Raw genomic sequence first — 24,874 nt, forward strand, 5'->3', positions numbered from 1 at the left:
AACGAAGTTCCAAACTCTAGGAACATCTCATTGAAACCTATCGGGACGTGTTGTACAATTATGCCAGGCTATCTCCGTCTAAAGAGAAGGATCTTCAAGAATGATCCTCGTGCGGGAAGCGACCAATCGAGGTAGAGCGGTGCCGTGGGCTAGGAGGGGTTGACAGATGCGCGCGCGCTCCATACGCGTGGCAGAACTGGATTCGTCACTGTAGGCGGAGCGTGTGTCCGCCAATGGGGGGGCGAACCAGCGCTAGCCCCTCCTGTAGCGTTCCAGCCACGCCTACTCTTACGATACTAACGTCGAGTCGCATCCCGTAGATTGTGTTCGTGTAGCGCACCCCGCTCGGGAATTACGTTATTATACTGTCGAGCGCACCGAGTCTCGAGCCATGCTGCGCTCCTCGGGCGTAGCTATCGCTTGCTCGCGCGCCCCGTGAATCCGTTTATCTTCCACGCGGTTCTACGCGATGCGTTTGAGATTGCGGATTACGTTCGTGTGATCGATACTACGGGAGATATCATCGGTCGCTGGCCGTGGTATCGCACAAATCTCGAGGAATCATGAAGGTAAGTATTTCACGTAAAATTGGAGCAATGTTTGCCGTCTGTGATTCGTTCGATTACCGCCCCTTCATTTTTATTGGGAGTGAGTGAAACTTGATTTGTGAAGATAAATAGTGGTTGCTGCTGATAATGTGGCTGATGAATATGGTTTGGAAATTAGCTGCAGTTCTCGGTGTAGATTAATATGGTTGGAGTATTCCGAGTTGGAATATACAGCTCTGTGATTGTGGTATTGATTATTCGAGTTCATCGTCGAATGAATGTTTGAAGTGCTTTAAATTGGTCTCTCGTTTTTTGGTAAATTTGGAATTTCATTTGCAAAGGAAGAACAAATTATCGATGCTACTCAGTGTCGTGAATTTTATTATTTTAATTTGTTGTATGTTATATTACCGAGATGTTTTTAAATTGAATTGGAAGGGACTGGGGTTTCACTATAGAGAATTACGAGATGATTATCTTAGTTCTTTATCACAGCGTGGTTTTTATGTGTGTCGCGGTTTCAGGTATTTACTAGAATGCACAGCAGATAAGCATTTTATATAAGGATACTTAAAAAATACCTATTAGTTTTGATCAGGTACTTTGTTTCGTTCTAAAAGTAAAATTAAAATATTGTCGTCATTTATTGTTATATTTTTATTCAGAAAATTACCGTATTACTTATATGTTTGTATATGTTCGTATTACATGGCATTTTTTTCAGTTCTGTATAAAAAATTGAAAATTTCCCCTTCGTTGAAGAATATTTTACGATTCTTGAAAAACTTCAGTTTTACGAATTGGAATAAGTGTATTACATTTATTAGCTGAGAAACATCTTAATAATTAAATAAATGAAAATGATTCGAAAATTTTCAAACTTGATTTAATTAATACAAGCTATGTAGCCTTATCGAATTTTGATAAATTTCATCCGTACATTTAACAATTACAAAAAACATAAAATTATTTAATCACTTTTCGGTAACAGCACTTACTCTTAGGTTAACAATCGTTCGAAAATTTCGCTGTCAATTACCGCCAGTATTTATAATCACATACATATTACACACAAATCGTATACAAATCATTTTGTACTTCAATTAAATCCAATCATTTATGTCTTGAAATGAAAACCTACCCTACCAACATATATAAAAATATTTAAATTAAATTTTATAAATATATCAATTACAAAACCTCAAGATTTATAAATACTTATTAAATTACGTGACAAAGAATCCTTTTCTCCGCTAATTCGTTTAGTATTGTTGCGTAGCAGAAGTCAGAATATTTTTAGTTCCACTCTTTCTAATTTTACCTCAAAATTTTTCCACTAAGCTTCACATATTTTAACAAATTCTAAATATTCAGCGTTAATGGGATTCCCCTATCTACTGCTAGAACATCACTTGACGGCTAGGCTAAGAAATTCAGCTAATCAATCAGTGTTCATTTTTTCTCGTCTAATTTTCTGTTAATTTTATCTCCTACTTTTTGATGTCTTTGATCGTTAACACGTTGACTACCACGGCGGTCACCGATAAGCAGAGCTTCCAAATTACAAACAAATAATTATAACTTGCAAGGCAACTGATGTCAAATAAAAATGTTTACAAGCTTAAATAACTAGATAATAGTGTACCGTAAAAGGTTTGCTACCAAATAATTAATAATTTTTTCTGTTTTTATAAAGAATAAGCGATACATAAAACGCTGATGTTTTTCATGGCAGTCAACGTGTTAATTCACTGTTTGTTACTACGGTCACGCGAAATTGTAAAATAGAAAGATCCCCTTTGCCCTTATGCCGTTGCGCTAGGCACCAAGTCATTTCCCAACTATATTGTAGAGAGATCATTTGATGACTCGGCTGAGGAATGTGTGTGTAATTGGTTAGTTCTAATTTTTCTTATAATGCTAATTTGTTATTCGTTAATACGGTTATGCGTAACCAATCAAAACTATAAGTAAAATTATTTCTTAACAGTCGAGAGCTATTTTTGTAATACTCGCCCATAAGACGCTAGAAAATTAGGAGAAAGCTTACAAAACGTTTCCAAAAATGAAAACTTAAACATCACATTTAAATTGGTTGGTTTAGTTATAAATTCAAGATATTTAGTTGATTAAATTCTTTACATGTTGCCGTTTAGGGCCTTTCATTCGTTAACATGTTAGCGCTATGTCAGTCACTGATAACCGACGCTTTCAAATCACTTGAAATCAATCGTAACATTTAAGATAACCGACGTTGAATGAAAACGTTTAATAATGTAACTAAGTTGATAATAGTGTAATGCAGGATCGTAACACTAAACAATTAATAATTATTTCTGCCCTTCTTTGCTACAAACGAATAACTCTACGAAAAAACGGTCAAGATTTTCGTGGTGTTTAACGTGTTAAGGGTTAAACTATCAAAATAACTATAAACGACGAGGGGTGCTCTTGTCCTTGTACCTTCGCGTTAGACATCAAGTCATCACCCAACTGTACGTCTTGCGCCCCGGTAATCAGGAAATGACAAACTTCGTGTTGGAGTGGTCCGCGTCATAAAATCCCCAGATCCGTCTCGCCGGGGCTTGATGAGGTTGATGAGCGTTGGTGGACAGGCCGTGTCTCCCTGCCGCGGTGCCACGTTAAAAGGAAAAACAAACGGCGCGGACGGATAGCGGGGAATCTTCGATGCAAGACGGATATACCGGCAGTTCGGTTGCTTCCAATGTATTGTAAAGCAGGGTCGCGCAGTTGGGGAGTAGCTCCGCGAAGTAGGGGTGCCGGATTACGCTCGATCGTTCCGTGCGATTGTCTTGTCGGGATGTCGATCGTGTGTCATTTCGACTAACCCTCTGTATGCTAAATATATTGAATCTTAGCGGCCGCACGATCGATGCAATTTTCTCCGTTGTCACCGACACATCGATGCGTGTCGTTGCTCCGATCGGAATGACGGAGCAGTCGAACGTTTCCGACCAGCGTCCGAGACGGTGAACGTTTAATTATTCATTGCGCTGCGCGGAGGCTAGCTTCTACGAGTTTAGCCCTTTGCACCCGAGAGGTAACTCTCGGTCGACACTTAATTCGATCCAGCAAAATTATGGTCTTTACAATATTAACCTTAACCTTTTGCCTTATGATTTATTTCTCAGCTATGAGAATACAAGTATTTTACCATTAATAATTGGTTGAAGACACAGACAAATTTTAGACGTGTTCTAAGTCCAAGTATAATTATTGACAACTGAAGAATAATATTTAATTTGAATTCTAAAGAACTTAGTAGTATTCGCACTTGTTAAATTCTGGTTAAAATCTTCACCACGAATCTGACTCGTTGTTGTAAGGCAAGTTAACCCAGCTGGTAGAATAAAAATACACGTTTTGACTTTGTCGTAGATTGAAGTTGTTTATAAGTTATTAATCGTAACTATTGTCAATTTCTTGATTTTATATATTTTCTCTGGGAAAGAGCATATGCTGGCAGAATTAATAGTTTACTTCTTCTTTCTGTAAACGTAAAAAGTATTGGGAATATAACGAAATTTCTCTTACTTAATCATCGGTCGCTTAAGTGTTGTTCAGTGCTTTGTTATTCCTTGAAAAGTGAGGAATATCCAATTCGCCCATAATTCCGGAGTGAAGCAGATATTTCTCTTTTCAATTTTTTGCTTATAAAGTATTTAAGTTTTTAAGCTTTTTACAATTTCTTTCTACTGATATTGAAGCTGCGTGTGTATTAAGAATAAATTCGTAAAATGAAATTTTTATTCTAACTTTTAACTATTAGTTTTCCACTGATCATTCCAGGATCTAGAAAGAAATTCTATTTTGTGTAAAAACTTTTTATTTAATCTGAAATTATACAATTTAACGATAATAAAATCAATTATTGGCATATTTGTCGCAAATATACTACCTTTTAACACTACATATATTAAGACAGTTTTTGTGACACAACTCTTCCCAAAGATTGCATTGAATCCAATCTTTTGAAGGTGGTTAGATAAATTCTTCATTGCAATAAATACATTATCATTCTCTGGAAGATCCTGTATTTATGTAATAAATTCATCCATTCTTATTAGTTTTCATCCTTCTTTTAATAGTGACCTTGGTTGGTCTAATCTTTAACTTGTTTTATTGATTTTCAACAAATATTTTTGTTGACAAGTGATGTGAAATGTAAAATTGGTCTTTTTATTTATTCGACAAGTAAGTCTTCTTTGTACAAGGTATGTAATGAGTTTCCGGAACTTGACGTATGGCCAGTTATTTGGAGTTAACTCTTATTGTTGTGCCTTTCATTGTTTCTGGACACCGTGATCCCTGATTCGTCTGGTTTTATACGTTTATATATAAATAATTATGATATTTACAATCATATACAGAAAAAAATGAGGAAAAACAGAAATCCGATTCGCCCCATACGATTTAATTCGAATAGCCCCGTTCCGAAGGATTTCAAAGTGAATGTGATAAATGAACAAAATACGATATAAAAATCTAAAGTACGTTAAATACTGAATTTAGACATTTGAGAGACTAATAATAATCAACACATTTAATTTTTCAAGCTTAGCTTGCCATTTTATATGTGAAATTCTAATCGACGTATTTTAGACAAGTCACGAATTTGTTACGCTCGCGCGCGTTCGATTCTAACACGTGTTGGTGGCAAACAACGGTTTGAAACAATTTAAGATGCATTGGAGTGTGTGAAGTAATATCGACGGTCAGCATGCTGATTTTTATAACAAAATATGGAAAATATTCTTATTTTTATCCGATTCGCCGCATGATCCTATTCGCCTCGGTCAACTGTACATAGTTTCAACCTTCATATTTTATTAAAGTAGATTATTTATTTATATTTTAGTTTATTTTACACTTATTCCATCTACAGTTATTACTTTCGCGTATATTTCATATAAACTTAAAAATAACGTCCCTTTCTAAGTAATCGTTAGAAAATTAAATTTCTTATTTAATTTAAAATACTTGAATACCATTTCTATTTAGAAACATTTATTTATTTGCACTTTACACGTAACATTCTTCGAAGTTCCATCATCCAGTTAACTGCGTTTGATGAGTTTTTATATATTTATCCACATCATATTAAAGCTCGAAATGATAGTAATTCTTTCAATGATGAATTATTTATTTTTTCAGATAAACATGCAATTCTTCTTTGTTTCGCGTTGATTTTTCATTAAAATATATCCTATTTTTTAGTTTGAGATTTTTCAAACTAAATTCCATAGTTAACCGTTCAGAAGCTGCCCCAAAACGTTTCTAATTATACAGGCTAATTCTTAGTGATTTGAAGCAATATTTTCCACAATCAGGAACTCGATTCACTTGGACAGACGGCCGCAACAGTTCAAGTGAACAACTGTGCCGTGCCTCCCTTTCTGTCGTCTCGCGGCGACTTGTTTTCTCCGTTCAGTCACGAGTTCTCTAAAAACGGAGTCATATAACTCCGGATCAGGCTGATGCGCCATTTTGCGCCTTACGTCGACAATTTACTGGACCACACACGCACTGGACGCACTGGGTACCATCTTGAAAGGTCCTTTTGCGCGCGTGGGTCGCCGTAAGTCTCGATTTTGATCTTACAGCTATTTACGGTTTCGCTCCTGTCTTTGGGTAGGTATATTTTACTGATATCCGTGACCTGTTACCGTAGGATAATCGCAGAAATTCTTTCGATAATTCCTCATTGCATCAGGTTTGTTGCACGTGAACTTTTGGACTTGAGGAGCAGGCCGGATTTATCGGTTTCGCGATGCGACGTCATGAATGAGACTCATCAACGATGCTCGCTGGTAGTATCGTGAACTAAACTGTAAACTCTCTTGTTTATTAGGTGCTATTTGTTTGGTAATGCAGACCACCTTTGTTTCCTAACTGGAAGTCGACCCGGATAGTCGTGTAGTTTAAATCTTTGTTAATATTTATTTAATATTAATTGTAATTGTTACGATTATTACTGGTATTTTATTAATATTTTATTTTTTTTAAATAATGGTTGTCCTTATAATACGTAAGTACCATTTGTTTTGTATATAATTTGGTAAATGTTCTTAAAGCTTTTATAATTAAAAGGAATTGATAAACAATTGTTGAAAATTAGCAGTTATCTATAAGTCTTCCTATTTAAAATTGTTTATGAAAACATGAAAATTAATATAAGGAACTTCTTTATGATGATGAAAATTAGATCAAAATTAGACATTGATTATCTTATTTTTAAAATATTGAATTGGAATGTTCTTTGCGTCTCGGTTACTCTATTTCACACGTTCCTTATATTCCAAGAATTAATTTTCTATTAAATTCATTACCTTATAAAGGTGAAGGTCAACCTTGATCAGAAATTCCTTTTTATTTTAAAAAATCGTGTCTATTTAATAACGTGAAATATAAGGTCGGATGTCGTAAAATCTTGATCAAGGTAGAAAAACGTTTGTCGGAACTCTCGGAACGGACGTTATTTGACATCTCGCCGATCCCATAGATCGTAACTCCGGATGATCCGTTTCACGCGAGGTATGAGTTAGATCCGCGTGCCCTTTTACATCATTATATAATCTTCGGTGATCTCTCGAAATCTCTGCGTTAATCCTGCTTTATCGGTCCCGTTTACTTAACTCGTGGTGAACTACCGTTTCTAAATCTCGTTTTATATTATTTGTTTGTGATGGTATGCAATACCCACAGATACTTATTATTTTAAAAAGTTAAATGGAAAGGGACGTATAATTATCAGAGTAATTGCACGAAATAATTACTGTTCCAAATAATTATCGAATATAAAACAATGAATGCAATAGGCATGCTATTCTATTTAAAAATGGTAATGACCTTAGAATTTCAAAAAGATGGTGCTGAAAAGAGAACATTTTTCACCATCATCAAATTTGCCCCTTTGAGTAGTAACTTTGAACTAAAACATTTTTTATTCTGACTTTAAAAATGACGAAATTATTATTTTCTTTTTGTTACAATTTGAAACGTATGTAATTATACAGTGATACAAAATAAGAAATAATGAAAAATGTGGTAGTATTTGGTCGTGTAATATGAAATGTCGGATTTTTCTTACTCATAAATGATTGAACACTTGTCGTTGTTCCTTTGTTTTTCGTATAACCTTTTAAAGAGTTTTATTGTAAACTATCAGAGTAACTTCTTGCAAAAGAGCTTTTCCGAATTGTGCATAACAACTATTGTTTGTATTGTTTTTTTATCTTGGATACCACCAACATTCGCGTAATATTCTTATATGAATTCAAATTTGGAAATAATGCTGCAGAAATCGCTGAAAATATAAACAAAGCATTTGAGGACAATAGGTACTATTGTAAATGAAAGAACAGTGCAGCGTTGATTTGCAAAATTTCGTTTCGGTGATGTTTCTTAGCAAAACGATGTCTTTAGCATTTATTTATTCTAAACATTTAGAATTTTTCAAGAAAGGAATGCCTCTATCAAAAACACGTAGGCAGGAGTGTAACGAATCGAACGAAACATATTTTGAATAAACATCTTTTAAAATATCAAATATGGTTTCCTCTTTTCCGTAAAATCCAACAATTCACATTACACGATCTAATCATTTTTCATGAACTTAAAATTTTCTTAACACTGAAACTATCTACTAGTCAAAATGACGGGTTTCGATTTGTTTCTTTCAAAATTATTGATATCTCCAAAGCATTGAATATTCAAAATGATCTTGAAAATAAATAGTCCAACTTGAATACTATAACGAATGTCTGAAGAAACTGAAAACAATTTATTGTCCTAATTTCTATACCTGTTACTTAATCGTAATAACACTAAAACTACCGAGCAGTTAAATTGACTTTTTTTAATTCCTCCATAAAAACTATATGATTGCATCTATTGAGACTTTAATTGATTTACAATTGAGTTCGCGTATTGCTAAATCAATTGCTTTAATAATTGCTCGAAGAAACAGCTATTATCTCTTTAATAATTTCAAAAAGAAGAAATCAGGTATAGGTCATTTTTACTACATTGGATAGATTCAGTGTTAAATGCCTGGTAGTTCTAATGTTCAGCGATAGAAATATAGCTCGATCGCAGTTCACGATCTTTTTGATCGTTTAGACGTAGGAGCGTGAGGCTCGTCGGCCCGGCCGAATAATAATGGGTACGATACACCTTCGTTGGCATACTCACTAGCCAAATGTGGTGGTTATGCTAATTGGGGGAACGATTTTTGGAGGGAAGGAACGTCGCCGCGTCGATGACAAACTGCGTATTCCGTGAACCGCAGGAAGAAAAGAGAAGAGCCGCGATAATATATCGCGATAGTTGTAGAAGCAAAACGAATCAAGCCACACTTCTGACACTCTATTAATAAAATGCAAACATATGTTAATGTGACGCGTTCCAACGATCAACTGAATCAATTTATTATCTAGATTCGATGTTCCCGGTTTCTTATTCCATTCGATTTGGCCGTAACACACGCAGCCGGCGTGACTCTGGAGAAGTAAACGCATACCACTGCCACTAATTCTTGGGAAACCCTGATATTTACGGGTTCGACACGATGATTGATTTATTTCTTCGCCATCGTCGTGTAATAAGGCATATTTAATATTTAACAACTAGATTGAATATAAAAATCATACTTACGCAACCTCACAGTTTGACAGATTTAATGAAATTTGTAATATTAATATAACGTACCTAATAAAAGAGTTTTATTTATTTAAATAGGATAATATACGAAGTTACATACGGAACAATAATTTATATGTTGAAAGATAAAGTTGTATAAACAATTAATAATCAACTATTAACATTCCTGAAGAAATAAACAATAATAATTGTAATAAAAGGTCAATATACAAAATATAAAATAATCATTTTCTATTAAATCTATTTCCCTCAAACTTCATTTGAAAATTAGTTCAAAAATTAAATTAATCTAATTTCAAACATAGTAACACAATCACTAAAAACAATATTCATTTATAAATAAAATTTCTATATGTACAATCTATAATATTACAATTTTATAATACCATAACCACATAATTTTATAATCAGTAATAATAAATAAGTAGTTAACAGTCCTCAAATTTTCGTCAATCGAATTTCCTTATTCGAATTGCACGATTAATCGTTTGTTTCTTTCCACATTCCGGTATCATCGCAGCATAGCAGTGAAGTTAATAGCGAGGCGAATCTGTCCGGTCATTCGGTGCATTAACAGAACGATTTGAGAATAGCGTAGCGTCGTGTCGCGCGAAACCAAAAATCGGACGACGATTTAAATGGATTTTGAGTGGCTAGTCGTCGGCTCCTTGAACGGATCGTCCATTGTATCCGCGAGGGATCGTTTCTTCTTTGGGGAGCCACTAAAGTGAGGTAGGATTTTTCTACGAAGGCGTGAAGAGAGGCTCGTGCCCTTTTTCGTTCAGTGCCACTCGAAAAGCCGCTCGAAACACACAGAAACCAGAGGAGCATTATTTTCCTGGGGTATCCTCTTCCTTGTACACTTCACCCCTCGCCCCTCCGCGCCGTTCCACCTTTCGAGTAGCGGAGGATCGTTTCAAAGGGCGACCAAAAGAGGGATGCCTGTAGCGGGCCACTTTGTCAACTTGTCACCTGGGCCCAGAAAACGCGAAAGAAAACGAACGAAAGGCCCCTCGGGCAGAAAGGAACGAGTCTTCGTTCTTGTTCGCACCAGGAAGTCTCTAGACTCCTCTCTTCCTGGAGATGTTCTCCTTTATTTCTCGTTTTTTCTTTCACTCGAAACTTTCGACTCGTCTCTCGCTTTCGGGTCCCTTTTGATTTTCATCGGTGAACGGCTGGCCGCGCAATTCGGTGCAAATTGTCTTCGATCGTTTAAGGGAGTGTTCAGGTCTAGCATTTTTTGGAAAATTGATTGCTGTTTAAGGTGTTCTTAGTTTCTTGAGCTTAGGGGACGTGTGGCTCCAAAGGGAATTTGAAAATCTCAGGAATTATTGTGAAAGAGTTTCAAAAATTACTATTACAGAATGTCAAAAATTACTATTACAAAATTTCAAAAGTTACTATTAAAAAATTCGAAAAATTACTATAAAGTAACTGAAGTGTCACCAGATACTCAAAAAATATTTTTTTTCGCTTTCTTATATTTGCTTGGTGGGTACTCTATCTTAGAAATGTTGTGTAGTGTAAGAATGTAATAGATTTTTTACATTAGACTTGTGGTTGAGGTACTAGGCGTACTGTTAAAAGAGAATTAACATTAACATAATACCTACACAAAATAAAAAATTTCACAACTATTTGTATGTTGGAAAGATATTTAATGAAAAGTCGAAAATCACAAATTGATATTTGGTTTAGTTTGTCATAGAAAAAATTCCAAAGAATGATTTTTTTCTGTAATCGAAGATCATAATACTTCCTTACAAAAAACTGAACTTTCTCGGAACTAATAAATCGATAATAAATTAACGGGTTATACGGCGGTGAAAATAACAAGCAAAACGGATTAAATAATTAAGTCGGAGGAACTGAATATAGAGAATGAGGTCGTGCAGCTGTTGCATGTAATTATACTGACAATGAGCGACTTAAGTGTTACGCGAAAACTTAAAGTTCATACTCTCAATCACAGTCTTATGTGTTTCTATAGATGGGACGCTCAAATAGGTGAGGATGTTTGTGAGAGGTTAATTAGCGATACAGAGATACATGTTTAGGATATTTAGTCGATTTGTTAATAATCGATACATTTCTGTTTGCAAATAAAAAACTATATGATGTGATGGATCACCAGAAGGTATACTAATAAATGTTTTAGTGTATTTAATTTTCTTATGAAGTAGCGTACATATAAAAATTATTTAAAAATAAATGGTGGAAGTTAAAGAAAATTCTGCTGCTATCCTTCATATCATTATAATTTTACAACTCTCTGTACTATTCTAAAACATTTAAAAGAAATGATATTGAGTTATTTTTGCATATCGCTGTATTTATATTAAGTTCCTCGTCATGGGAAAATAGTTAACTTTTTTCAAATTCTTTGACAAAGAATATAATTTATTTTACTGTTGTTATTTATTCGAAATCGATAGATTTGATCAATAGTTCAATTATTTTAATGAAATTTTAAGTAGATAATGTAGACTGTGATTAATGCGATTAATTCTTTTATTATTAGAGAAAAATTCTTTTAAAAAACGTCTGTTCGAAAGACAGTTGTATAAATGATTCCGGAGAAGAACTCGTTTAAAATTTCGTTCAAATAAAATTGAAACATTGATTCCGATACAACGTCCCAGTTTGTTTAATGCCACGCGATTCCCCGTGGTTTACAAGTTCCCTGTGTGCACGGGGCTACTTTTCCTGGATTCTCTGTATTTCACGAACACGAGGCGTAAATCCGTTTCTGCTAGGAACAAACACGCGAGCCAATTAGAAACGAACATTTTGTACGGGGCTCTCGCGAATCGAGAAGGTCGCCGTCCAACAGGACTTATCTGTATTCACAAGTTCTCGTTAGAGGAGTTTAGTAGTTTATATGCTGAATACTGTCGAAGGAACTCGAATCATTGATTACTCTTCGTGATCGTATACCTACCTACTGTCGTGCAATATTAATTATACGCTACGTTTCAATATGTTGACGTTCGAGAACAGGATCTGTAGATTACTGTGTAGATTCGCAATTGCCCATATCGATATCGATTTTACTGTTGAAATATATTTAAAATTTATATCTTTTTGATATTTATCAAGTCTCTCGCAAAAAAATATTAATCATCTCAGTAACACGTATTTCCCGTTATTTTTAAGTGGGGTAAACCGAGACGAATAAAGAATAATAATTAAAACTCAGAATGAACATTTTTCAGCGTCAATATTAATAAAGAAAAATTTTAAGAGACTTAAAAAGGTTCTTTTGATCAGTTCTATATGACTGTATTGACGAATGATAAATTAGTATTAAAAACGAGATGATAAAAGATGAAAACTGATTAATTAGATCAGTAACTTAGTCATCAAGTGGTAGACAGGCAATAGGGTAATTCCAAGTGAGATGACCCGATCCCATATTATCAAATATCTATATTTTCAGTTGTTTTTAGTGGCATACTGAATCTTACATACGAGTCTATTTAACTATCCTTGATATATGTATTTACTTTAATAAATATATTTTCTTTACGGCAGGCATTAACCAGTTAACTGTGTTTGACGAGTATACGCGTCATCTTAAAGCTTGAAATGATACTAATTCTTTCAACGATAAATTCTTTATTTTTTCACATAAACATGTAATTCTCGTATGTTTTTCTTTGGTTCATCATTAATTCCTTGTCCCATAATATCGTATTAAACTTGCGACGAACATTTTAAACTAAATTTGAGAAATCTAAGTATTACTTACTGTTTTTAAATATAAATTAAATATTACTTTTCTATTATCAATCGTTAAACTTCGGAGTAAACGTAGACGTAAAATAGGTACAAAAATATTTTCTCTTCCTAATGAATGATGAAAGATAAATTAGTTGTATCGATACGAAATAATTATTTAATTTTATTGCTCGCAGAAATAGAGATTTTTCAAACTAAATTCCACAGTTAACAGATTAAGGATATTTATAATGTAACAGTTCTGTTTAAAAAAACTGATCCGCCTCTGTCCAACATACCCTAACCCAGACACCTTGAATATTCTTGAAAATCGAAATCATTGTAACGATCGTAGAGGAACATTATGGTTATTACCGGTACACGGTGGTGCCGAACCCCATGGCAGCATACCTAGATAGGAACTGGAAGGGAGGGAAGTATCGGTTTCAATGGACACACCGTGTCGTAGACCGGAAAGTGACACGGAGTCGCGGATACCGTAGGAAAGGGCGCACTGGGGTCCCCGAAGGACCTCCCGTCGACAGGCTTTGAACTTTGAAAGTCATACCCGGGTGGTGGGTTTCCGTCGACAAGCGGACCGAAACCGAAACCACTCGAGAAGCAAGAATGGGGCCTCATGGCCGACTTGAATAGAGGCGTGCATAAACCCCCGTGTACCAGCCCTCTATGGATGTCTCTCTGCGGACCGTTCACCGATCCACCTTTGTGTAAATAAGGCAATAAGGCGAAGGAAGCGGGATTATTCTTCGCAAAGTCCACAGATCGGATTATGGTCGAGAGGCTATAGGTGTACATCGATACTATCGGGACGCCAAATATTTGAATGGACCATATAGCGTCCTTCTGCAGCTTAAAAAGAGTTGTATGAAGATGTGGCGACATTTGGGTCCGGCTGGAAATGGGTCGGGGATTCGAGGAGTTGCTTAATGTCGGTGTAATATGGTTGTACTAGGTTACTATGTTCTTTTGAGGTCATTAGTGGAATTTGGTGGTTAACCGTTTTGAGTGTTTCTGTTTCCAACGGGTTTTTGGTATGTATATATAATTTAGAGTATGTCATACTTGTTATTTGTTACGAGTAAGTGTTAAAAAGTATAATGCAATATAACTTATCTTGGTAACCGTGGAATTTAGTTTTAGAAGTCTTTTAATGTGCATGCAGTAAAATCAAACAATGGAGTGTATACTGGTCACATGCAGCTTAAATGTATTCATAATATATTCTAACGACAATATTAAAGCAAAACGACGAATTACATGTTTACCTGAAAAAATAAATAATTCATTGTTGAAAGAATTAGTATCATTTTGACTTTTAAGATGGCGGGTATACTCGTCGGAAGCAGTTAACCGATTAAATAAATACAACTTAAAATTTAAGTCCTAGACCGCTGATTGAAGCTTTCAGATTCATTTCTGTTTGCTAAATATGCTTTAAAAGAGAACTTTTGACCAAAGAAATATATTCTTTTAATATGAAACGATATATAGAAAGATTACTTAACAATAAAAACTAGAAGCATAATCGGAACTACTTTAAGACAGTTCCGTGTAATACAATATCCTGCTAATACAGAGGTAATTATGAACGCAATTAAATGTCCATTAAAACAGAATTGAAGCATGCAGGATAAAATAAAAAACCATGAGATTACATAAACTTACAGTCTCATCAAAAATAGATGTTTTTGTAGAAAAAGGGGATGAATTTTTAGGATATGGAAAACAGTCGAACCATTCTTGTCGCGCTATCCGAAGTCAGATTTCTATTCTCGCCTATCATTCTCATAATAAACTTCGAAAATCACGCCTCTGACAGGCCGTGCGACCGCAGCCAGCAACCGTAGAAGAGTCAAGGCCGAGTACAAATGGGAGGGTACATCGTTCACCATAACTCATGGGGCTGGTCCTATGACGAGGACGCGTCTCTCCACGATCGTCAATACATAGACCTTACAACACACAAGCGTTAAGTGTTAGATGTATGTAGGTATAGATGCGGTACCTACGGCTTGCAGGTATTACGTTACAATGCCATTATGTGACTCCCGTGTGCCACCATTGTACACGGTTCCCTCCGACGTATGGTTAACCACCAACCATAACCAACCAAATGTTCGCACATCCTAACCATGTACGGACATTGTGTTGTGTCGATGTGATGTTATAGGTACATATTAGTGTATTCTAAGCCAGTGATGTCGATGATATCAATTTTAAAGCAGAGGAAAGACGATTCTTGAACTTAATGAAATAATATTTGCACTTTTGGGGAAGAGATTTCTCAAATTTCACCTTTTCGTTAGAAATATTTGTGAAATAATTAGAAATTGGATTGTTCTGTCACTGTTTTCGTTTTTCATGTTTGTTATTGATAATTATATGCTCGTTAAGCAATAATTTTTTTCGAACGCATGACGTTTAATCTAGATGTTTATTGTGAGTTTCGATTTTGTTGAAATCCAAATTGTAAATTTTCTCTTTTAGTTTTATTTGACATGAATTATATAATATAAATAGTATTTGATTTAATACAACTATGTAATAATTATATTATAAAATATAATAATATAATCGTAATTACATAATGTAGATAAAACGCGATAATTCTTGCGGATACATTTCAACTTGCCTGAAAAAACTACTAATTATACCACACAATGGAGCAAAAATATTTTCTTATAGAAAGTGGGAGAAATTACAAATTGTCAGATTTGTTTTGAACATAGAAACAGATTTAGTAAAACACGTAATGTTGGCAGTAGTAGAGTCAACGCTGAGCATATTGTTATCCTCATAGGCACAAAATTTTCTCCGACTCCTAATAAATCAGCCACTTCGAAAATGAGCCAAAAAAGAATTTAGGTATAGATTTTCATTTAATTTTTTGCATATGGACAAAACTCTATAAAAAGCGTTTGTTGAAATTTAAAAATATAAATACGTGTGTATTTTGAACAGGATAATCAGCAGCATAACTGTTTTTATTGGTTATCTAAGAATTCACAAGCCTCTATAATTACTCAACTTTTGAATCCTTTCATCAAGACATTTAAATTTCTTACTGATTTATCCCCTTTTGTAACCAAATTGCTTTAGATCCACGACAAAGGCGTAACTTTAAAATAGTCTACGTGTCTTAGCAAGATTAGAAACGTATACTGTGAGTTCTATTGCAAAATTGCTCGTTAATCTTCTAGGTTCGAGTCCTTTCTTCCGTCATAATAAATCCGCCGCTAAAATATTGCCAGTTGGTATCAGTGTGTTCGTGGTTCACACAGTGTGCACACCCACATTATAGAAGTTGGTTCGAAAGAGAGTTATAGGTGACAATAACGAGGGCCGGTTGTATGTGGAGCGGGATCATAAAACGGAGGATTAGACTGCTTTCGGCCATTAGTCTAATATATGTACACGTATGTTTGCGGATATTAAAAACTCTACGAAACGTTCAAACGGTCCGACATTGCAAAGTAGGTATTGTCATTATTAGATAATATTCACTTGGGTACTTCGGCTCATTCTCCAGTGAATTTAAATTTTATTGCTCCACGACTGGATGTGATTCCTTTGCATCTATATGCAATGAGTTTAATTCAGCCTATAGTTTAATGATTTATAAAAACATTCAAAGTTTATTACCTATGTTCTTTATATTACGGAATTTTTATATCCGAATTCATTAAGCGAGTTTTTAGAGTATGAACATTTCTGAAGGAATAATATGAATATAGTAAATATTTTATAGCAATATACGGTGATGTAAATGAGAAAATATGAAGTTGCTGAAGTGTGAAGTTGAACACTACGCATACCTGGTTATTGGTAATTACAGGTTAATACGTCTTTCGCAGTCAACATTAAAATTAACAATCAATGTTTTTATTGGAATGGAAAATCTCTGAAATTTTTAATATAATACATAATATTTTTTTATATATTGAGTGTTTTAGTAGAGAAGCACTCAATCGCATTCGTAACTTATTCTACAATTTTTCTTCAACAAGAAAATCCATAGAAAAGCATCTTCAGGTACAAAATATAAAAGCAAAGGCTTTTATAAACATTTAACACCGTATTACTATATTACTATAACCAATTAAATAACTAATTACAAAAAAACCTAAACAAATTAGATTTAAATATATGTTAGTAAAACCAACAACAAAAAACAAAAATTAAAAAAACTCATTGATCAAACAACACAAGAATCGATATGAAATTAACTAAACAACAGAAAGCTCGGAATCTTTAATCTAATCTTAAAACCGGTCGTTTGATCTTTTAACGTTAACCCCTTGCCCTATGATTTCTTTCTGAACTATGATCGATCTATTTTCTTATTAATAATTTATTGAAAATACAAGAAAAACTCTAGGCATATTCTACGTTAACGTTTGCTCTAAAGTATAATCATTGAAGAAAGACAAATAATATTTCATTTGAATTCAAACGAATTGAATAATGTTTCTATTTGTTAAATTCTAATTGAAAAATCTTTACCACGAAACCGGCACGATATTGCAGATCAAGGGGTTTGGCGTATCAACTTATTAGAATCCATTACTTCTATTAAGAAATCGGTTTCGGAAACATCATTAAAGCTTCACCCCTCTCGGCCCTCCCTCTCGCCGGAAGTTTATTTACCCGGCACGCCCCCCTCGTTCAAAAATCATTTAGCCCGTGGTGAATTCCAGTCGATCCTACCACGGATCCGACGCGAGTTCCCGTAACAAGACCGCCGACACAATGACAGAGATGTTCAGAGGCGGCTGGATGCCACGGTTGCCCATTTACGCGTCCAATTGGCGTACACAGCCACTGTGAAAGCCTCCGGAGGGATGTTACGGGGTGGGCCGATCACATATATTACACCGGTGGCTGCGTGCTAGAGAACAACGACTTGCACGCACAATAAAGCCACCCGTACGCGGGCACAAGGAGGCATGCGTGTCGCCATACTGAAAGGGAGCATCGGGGGATTCGAAGGGCCGATACCTTCCAGACTAGCACCGCAGTTATGTTAACAACGTGTAACGTTCCCCGCGGGGTATCTTTTCGCTTGACCAGCTGCCTACCGGAGGGTATGCCGAACGTGAACGTTCGACATGTTCACGGTGTAAACTGTGCATTAGTGGAGACTTTGATAATCCACGGGAATTATCGGAGATTTTCGAAAGTGAATTCGATGGGAAGGCGAAATTGGTGGCATTTTTTGAGAAGTTTCTGTGGGGTATTCCTGGCGTGGTCTGATCTTATTTACACTGTCAAATGTCTATATTTTTAATCGTTCTTAACACATTGTTGACTGGCAATTCTACCCAGAAACTATCCTATATCACTGGTTACTGTTCCGTAATTAAATATGAAAGTGAAGCAATCTAAATAAACTTCAATGTACTTTATTTATACATAATGAATTAAATATAACTTTCAATACTTCGCTTTTGCAGCATTCTATATTGGCTGCGTTTCAAAAATTGAATTGGCTAATGCAAGTGCAAACACGAGTTAACTTGTAACCGGTTAACAACGTGTTAATACTAGATTTTACGTACATTTACTGTATCTACAGTTTATTCTCTTGCTTCTAGAGAAATAGATTTTTTTTCTTTCATATTCTTGAAGTTAGGGGCTTAAAGGTAAATTAGAATACACATTTGTATTTGCATCAATGAAAATCGACCCAAACATTTACCACACAGTGTTTATGAAAGTCAATATCAGTCAAACTGTCTCGTTCTGTAAATCTAGTATTAATGGTATACTGAAAGTTGCACAGAGGCCTATTTAACTATTTTTCTTCTACTTATTATTTATTTATTACGCATAATTCTTCCCTTTCCGGTTTAGACGAACTTCCATCCTAATATCCGTTTACATTTACTTAACTTACTTATGTATTTTTACCTAAACTTTATCATCTTTGCACTTCCCCTATCCTTCTCTCTTGTTTCACTTCCTTCTTTTCTATCGAAATTTTCTAATCTACCGAATATTCTATACTTTATGACCACAGAGAACTAACGTGTACGTGTAATAAAGAAAAAGCATCTGTCGATAAACGAACGAAAAATGTACTTTCGTTGATAGCTGTTCTTTAAGCTTCGAGTGCCATTTAAACCTGACGATGAGGTTTCTCTTTGATGTTACAGACGGAAGTGGAAGACATGACGAGTGACAGCGTCTGCGAAGGCACCGGTTCGAGCCTCGGTGCTCCTGAAACCACTGGCGGTTTGATAGGACCGGAAATGTCATCGAGTGTGATGGAGTGTGGCGGCTGCGGGGAACGTGTACGCGAGCGTACCGTTCTCTGCGTCGGCGGTCGAACTTGGCACTCAAGGTGTCTGAGATGTTGCGCTTGTGCCAGGCCACTACACGATCAACACTCCTGTTTTCTAAAAGGAATGCGCCTCTACTGCAAGCACGACTACGCGCTGTAAGCAAGACATCCATTCTTTTATTATTATTTAACACATTGAATACCAAATAATTTCAGCCTAAAAAATACACAAAATGGGAAAAATCTAGTATGCAAATATTTAATTAAAATGCGTTGTTATTATTGCACGTTTATCTTGGTAGATAACAAGACATCTATTCTTTTATTATTATTTAACACGTTAAATGTTAAATGATTTCAGGTTGCAAAATGCACAAAATAACACAAATGTAATATTAACACGTTCACCGCTACGGTGATCACCGGTGACCGAAACGTCCGAATTACTTGAAAACAATTACAAGAAAACTGATGTCGAATTATATTGTTTAGTAATATGAGTAATTAAATAATATTATAACTTAAGAACTATGAAACCAAGCCATGAATAACTGATTCTAATACCATTTGTCTTTGTTATGATACGATAAGTAATGTTATACGAAACGCTATAAATTCTCGTGGCGGTCATCGTGTTAAATTGTTTCATTGAATTGAGTTGTTATTATTGCACTTTTATATTACTAGGTAGAATTATTTGTGATATAGAAATGTTTTCAAATAGTTATCGTTCAATCGAGTAAATCCTGGTAATTCGATTTAGTTGGGAGTCACCGGCGATCACCATGGCATTCAACGTATTAACAGTCACTATCCATCACTTGGTCTTTTTAGATTCAGATCTTTCTATGCCGGTTTTTAAATAAAACTGCTTATTCCTGGTTATTCTCTAAATAGAGTAGTTAGAATATACTTTCTTAAGAAATAATGCGTTGCTTTTTAAATAATTCCATTTCAATTAATTGATTCACTAACATTACTTCGAATAAGACAAGTCTAGGTATATTATGCGGACAACGTGTTAAAACAAAATCTGATAACTTATAAAGAAGAATGTTATAAAGAGTAAACTATCGAAATGTTGAATATAAAAGTATTTCGCTATTGAAACCTCGTATCTTGTATCATTATATATTGGTAAACAGACATACGTATGCACCAAATGCAAGTTGCATTCCACACGTTAATAAACACATAACCAACAGGAAACAATCCAACCAGTTCATAAACACGTTAACGTTAATTTACGTTCGCTTATCGGTCAACTAAAAGAAACCTGGACAGGTTGTCACGCCGTATAATCCTTCTGTTCGTTCGTATTAATCAAGCAACAGATTTTTGCAGGCCAACGCGCGAACCACTTGCTATCATATTTATTGCATCGATACCGTAATCATAGCAGTAGCAGTTTTACTATGCCTTATTATGCGATCGATTGATCTACCGGTGTTAGATATCACGCTGCTCTGTTCACTTTCTAGTCGCGGTTTATCTTGATAATTGAATCTGTTTCGATCGCTGAACCATGATTGGTGGAAAACGCAGATCTCCGATGATACAGTGGTAAAATTGCACGCATTGCACTTTGAAAATTATATTTCTAGTCTCGTTAGTACGCTGCTGCAATTACCTATTATCTTCAATAGCTACTGCCTGGCAGTAATAATAAGTATACGAGCCGCTCACTGGACAAATCGGTTAACTCCATAAACCAAAAAGCAGAGAAAAGTGGCGCAGTAATATAAATTGATTTTTTAAATTTATTTTTAAATGGAACATCACATTACCGTTATAGAATGGATCTCACTTTATTATTACAGGTGTATCTTTGATCTCATAAATATGTAAAATGCATGAAATACTATATTGAAGGACAACTCTGTATTACCTACCATTACAATTTTTATATGAACAACAGAAGTTTTATTATTTCGAGGCACCGAACCTAATAATCAGGAAATTTGTTATAAATATAAAAAGTTGGAAACCAGTCAAGCACATGGACGATAAAATTTTAAAAAATTCAAGAAATGGAGTTAACCGATTTAGCCAATGAACGGTTCATATAACACTCAGCAGTTGTGGTCTGTGTATTAATCGATTCTATTTGTGTTGATAAATATAAAAATTTGTTTAATTACCAATTATTAATCATTGATGTTCTATAATTTATAAGTGGATTGATTATATGTACAGAAGTATATAGAAAACTTTATATCATATTAATTATTGAATAAGATACCTTAGTCACTTTTCATTAAACTTTTTTCATTAAAAAATCCATTTCTTCGCATAAATCAAATTTCCAAAATCAAATTCGAGAATATAAAGAAATTACGCATTTCATTCGTTACACGTTCCTCCAAGAATTGAACCGACAATCACTATTTTATTCTCCACTCTTAATATTTCTCTTAAGCTCCGATTATCTACCAAAAAATTTCTTTACAATCCCCGCAACGGTCACATTATTTGAAAATGAAAGTGAGATCTAATTATTGAACGCAACCGGTATAATACATTACTGATTGGCGCGCCTAATATTTGATGAATCATTAAATGTTATAAATGTTATAAATTAAATCACATTGTGTCAATAATTGAACGACGCGAGGGATGGAGCACGCCGGAACGGTGTCCCTGGTCTCTTGCGTGTACGAAAGGACCGCAGTGTAGTTTCCGATCATTTATCACGGAAGGTAGAGAAGCGTAGATCGAGAAGGTGGCTTTGGTTCTTTCGAAGTCGCTTGTCGACGAGTCTACGGGTCGTGGATCCTGTCGACCGGGTCATCGTAAGCCAGCATTACGAGGCGAAAAGCATGAGTCAAAAAAATTACGCGGCGGATTCTTGTAGACCTCCCGCATACACGACTTTGACTCCTCAAAGACAGACGGGTCGAGAAATCCGGCAAATGTCTTCAGAGGGAACGCCGACTCCAATGCGAAATTTCTGATTGCGCTTCTACAGTCGAACCTTGTCAAATCTGTTGCCCGGTGCCTTTCAATGTGTCGTGAATAATTATTTCTATTGTCCTGGAAAATTAATTTCAACGCTCAAATAATGGATTTCCTCATACCGGTAATTCGATTTATTCTTTTATCGTATGCTTTTTCTGAGCTTCAATTCATTTGTAGTATGAAGTACTGTGAAGTAAATTTGATGGAATTTAAATATTATGAAATTTTTTTCATAATATCAACAAATGAAGTAACATGCATTGAATGTTTCTATAATAGGTAAATATTGTAGTAACATCGTCTTCTATCTCATATAACATAAACAAGGAAATAATAATATATATTTGAAAAATAACATTTTTAAATTATGGAGAAGTAAAATATAGTTTTAAGAAGAAAGGATAATAAAAAATTAAGATTTTAATTTAATTAAATTTTTATATGTATCATTCAATTTACAATCAATATGATTTAATTTAATCGATTATCTGCTGGATTACCTGATTATAAATGTGCATTACACGCTTGATGATTATAGCAACGAAATTAAATCTCGCGAAATTGAGTTAAACCTTTTTTAATAATAAAAATATTTATTATGGCACATGTATTCTCAACGCTAAGCGACGATATAAGGTAAACTCGGGTCAGTTTCTTTCTTTCTCAAGGTATATTCATTTCCGTGTTCGATAATGTAGACAGCGATCGCGTTTCACGATCGGATATTACGATACGTGATTTAGACAGGCCGGTGCAACAGCCAGGTGACCGGTTCAAGTTTGATTGACAGTTGGATAAACTCGTTGGAAAGACTTTGACTTTGACTCCCTGTGCACAATCGACGAGTCACTTCGTAGCTTCTTTGGCTTGGTTCTCTATAGGCTTTCGTGGCCTTCTTTTCTACTCTCGAAAATATTCCAGTTCAATATCATTCTTCATAACATTCGTTTGAAAAATACTTTCGTTATTTAAAACAATTGACATGTACGCGAATATTTAAACAATTTCGATCGTGTTTAAATGAACAATTAGCTACTCTAGCCATTACATTTTTGTATTTCAGATATCAACTACTGGGAATTTCAATGTAGCAAACTTATATTTCATCTCTCTTGTATTTTGATAAATATGAAATCTGAAGTGATCTGAATCTCTAATACTTTGATAAATATGAAATCTGATATGATTTCAAATTCCCAAAGATGAATCCATTCTATATAGATGGAATCCATAAATTATTAAAACTTTAGGAAGAAGTCATTAATAACGATATATTATTCAGTAAATATTAACACTAGAATCACCGAGCGTTTAATACAATTAATGTGTACTAATTTTTAATTAACTAATAATAATTAACTAATTTAACACGAAAACTACCGAGCAGTTAAATTGACTTTTTGAAATTCCTCTACAGAAACTCCAAGAGTACATCTATTCAGATTCTAATTGGTTTTCAATTCTGTTTGCACATTGCTATATCAATTTCTTTAATAGTTTCTCAAAGAAATATCTGTTACCTTATTAATAAATGCGAAAAGAGGAAACCAGGAATGGATAATTTTGACCAGTCCGGTACTTTTAGTGTTAATTAAAAAACGAATAGAACTTTTATGTTGACCAAATAACCTACATCTGATAAATACAGTATAATATTTCAATTCCAACTTCAGTTTTGCTTTCAGAAAGAAAGTGAACGCGAGGTAGGTATTATTTCTTCGATTCAATGCACTCTTCAACCTGCTCTTATTTCCCTTCCTCCATTTGCATCTATTTCTTCGAATCTTTTACACTCGTCTCACAGCTGCCACCACGTTTCTTCATCTTGTTTTCTCCTTTCCTACTTTCCTTCCACTTCTCGCTTATCGTAGTCCGTTTCTCCTCTTTGCCTTCGCGACCCTCCCTCCTTTTATCCTTATACTTACTCCGCTCCCAGCGACGTACTCCGCGGGTTTACATTCACGCAAACATACTCTTCGAAGTTACAGCTCGCGCTTCGGGGTCCAGGAGTCATTTATTTGTCGCCTGGCGACCGGTATACCCCTCGCCACCTTCCAGGTAAACGTACGTCCGTGCGCAACGCCTTATCTAACCCTGCAAAGTGCTCTCCCAGTCGAAGTACGAATTATTTCTGCGACCGTTCACGCGAGTACGATTATGGTTACGGTTTACAGCCCGCATTCTTGGGAGAAAATGTCATTTTTCAAATCGATACCGATGATTTTTGAGCATCCGAAAAATCGATTTTTCGGAATATGATATTAACATTGATAAACAAATAACGGTAATTATTATAGAGGCGCGTTTAACGGTTTCAATGACCTTGCATTATGCTTTCATCATTCAAAATCATGTTTTTTCTTTTTAGTGAAAAATTGCATAGAATCATGTCACTGACGTATTTTGAGGCATTGAAACCGGTGAGGATGTCTCTGTTCCGAATAATTATGCAAATAAGAAAAGTTTTAATTATTTCTAATTTCCTTGAACCAGGTACGAGATTATCAGAGATAATCTCTTATATTAAATCAGAAGCAACCTCTGCAAAGGAGAATACTCTATTAATATTTTTTATGGAAAATTACATAGGAGTTGCTCTTACAAAAAATGATTAATGTCAAAGTTATTTGATTTCGATCCCCTACAACTTTAGTTTAAAACA

At 34.8% G+C, this 24,874-nt stretch overlaps 1 protein-coding gene across 2 annotated transcripts in view; it reads left to right on the plus strand.

The window, feature by feature from the left end:
* The first annotated feature begins 361 nt into the window (after positions 1–361).
* The window catches only part of Awh (LIM/homeobox protein arrowhead), a 32,736-nt gene continuing 8,223 nt past the window's right edge, over positions 362–24,874 (plus strand). For both annotated transcript variants that reach the window (XM_031980226.2, XM_031980227.2), the window contains exons 1-2: positions 362–569; positions 19,127–19,410. In XM_031980226.2, the coding sequence (XP_031836086.1) occupies positions 564–569; positions 19,127–19,410 (290 nt within the window). In that variant the 5' untranslated portion in view covers positions 362–563. The remainder of the gene's footprint in view (positions 570–19,126; positions 19,411–24,874) is intronic.

Source organism: Nomia melanderi, chromosome 1 (assembly GCF_051020985.1).
Source record: "Nomia melanderi isolate GNS246 chromosome 1, iyNomMela1, whole genome shotgun sequence".
NCBI lineage: Eukaryota > Metazoa > Arthropoda > Insecta > Hymenoptera > Halictidae > Nomia > Nomia melanderi.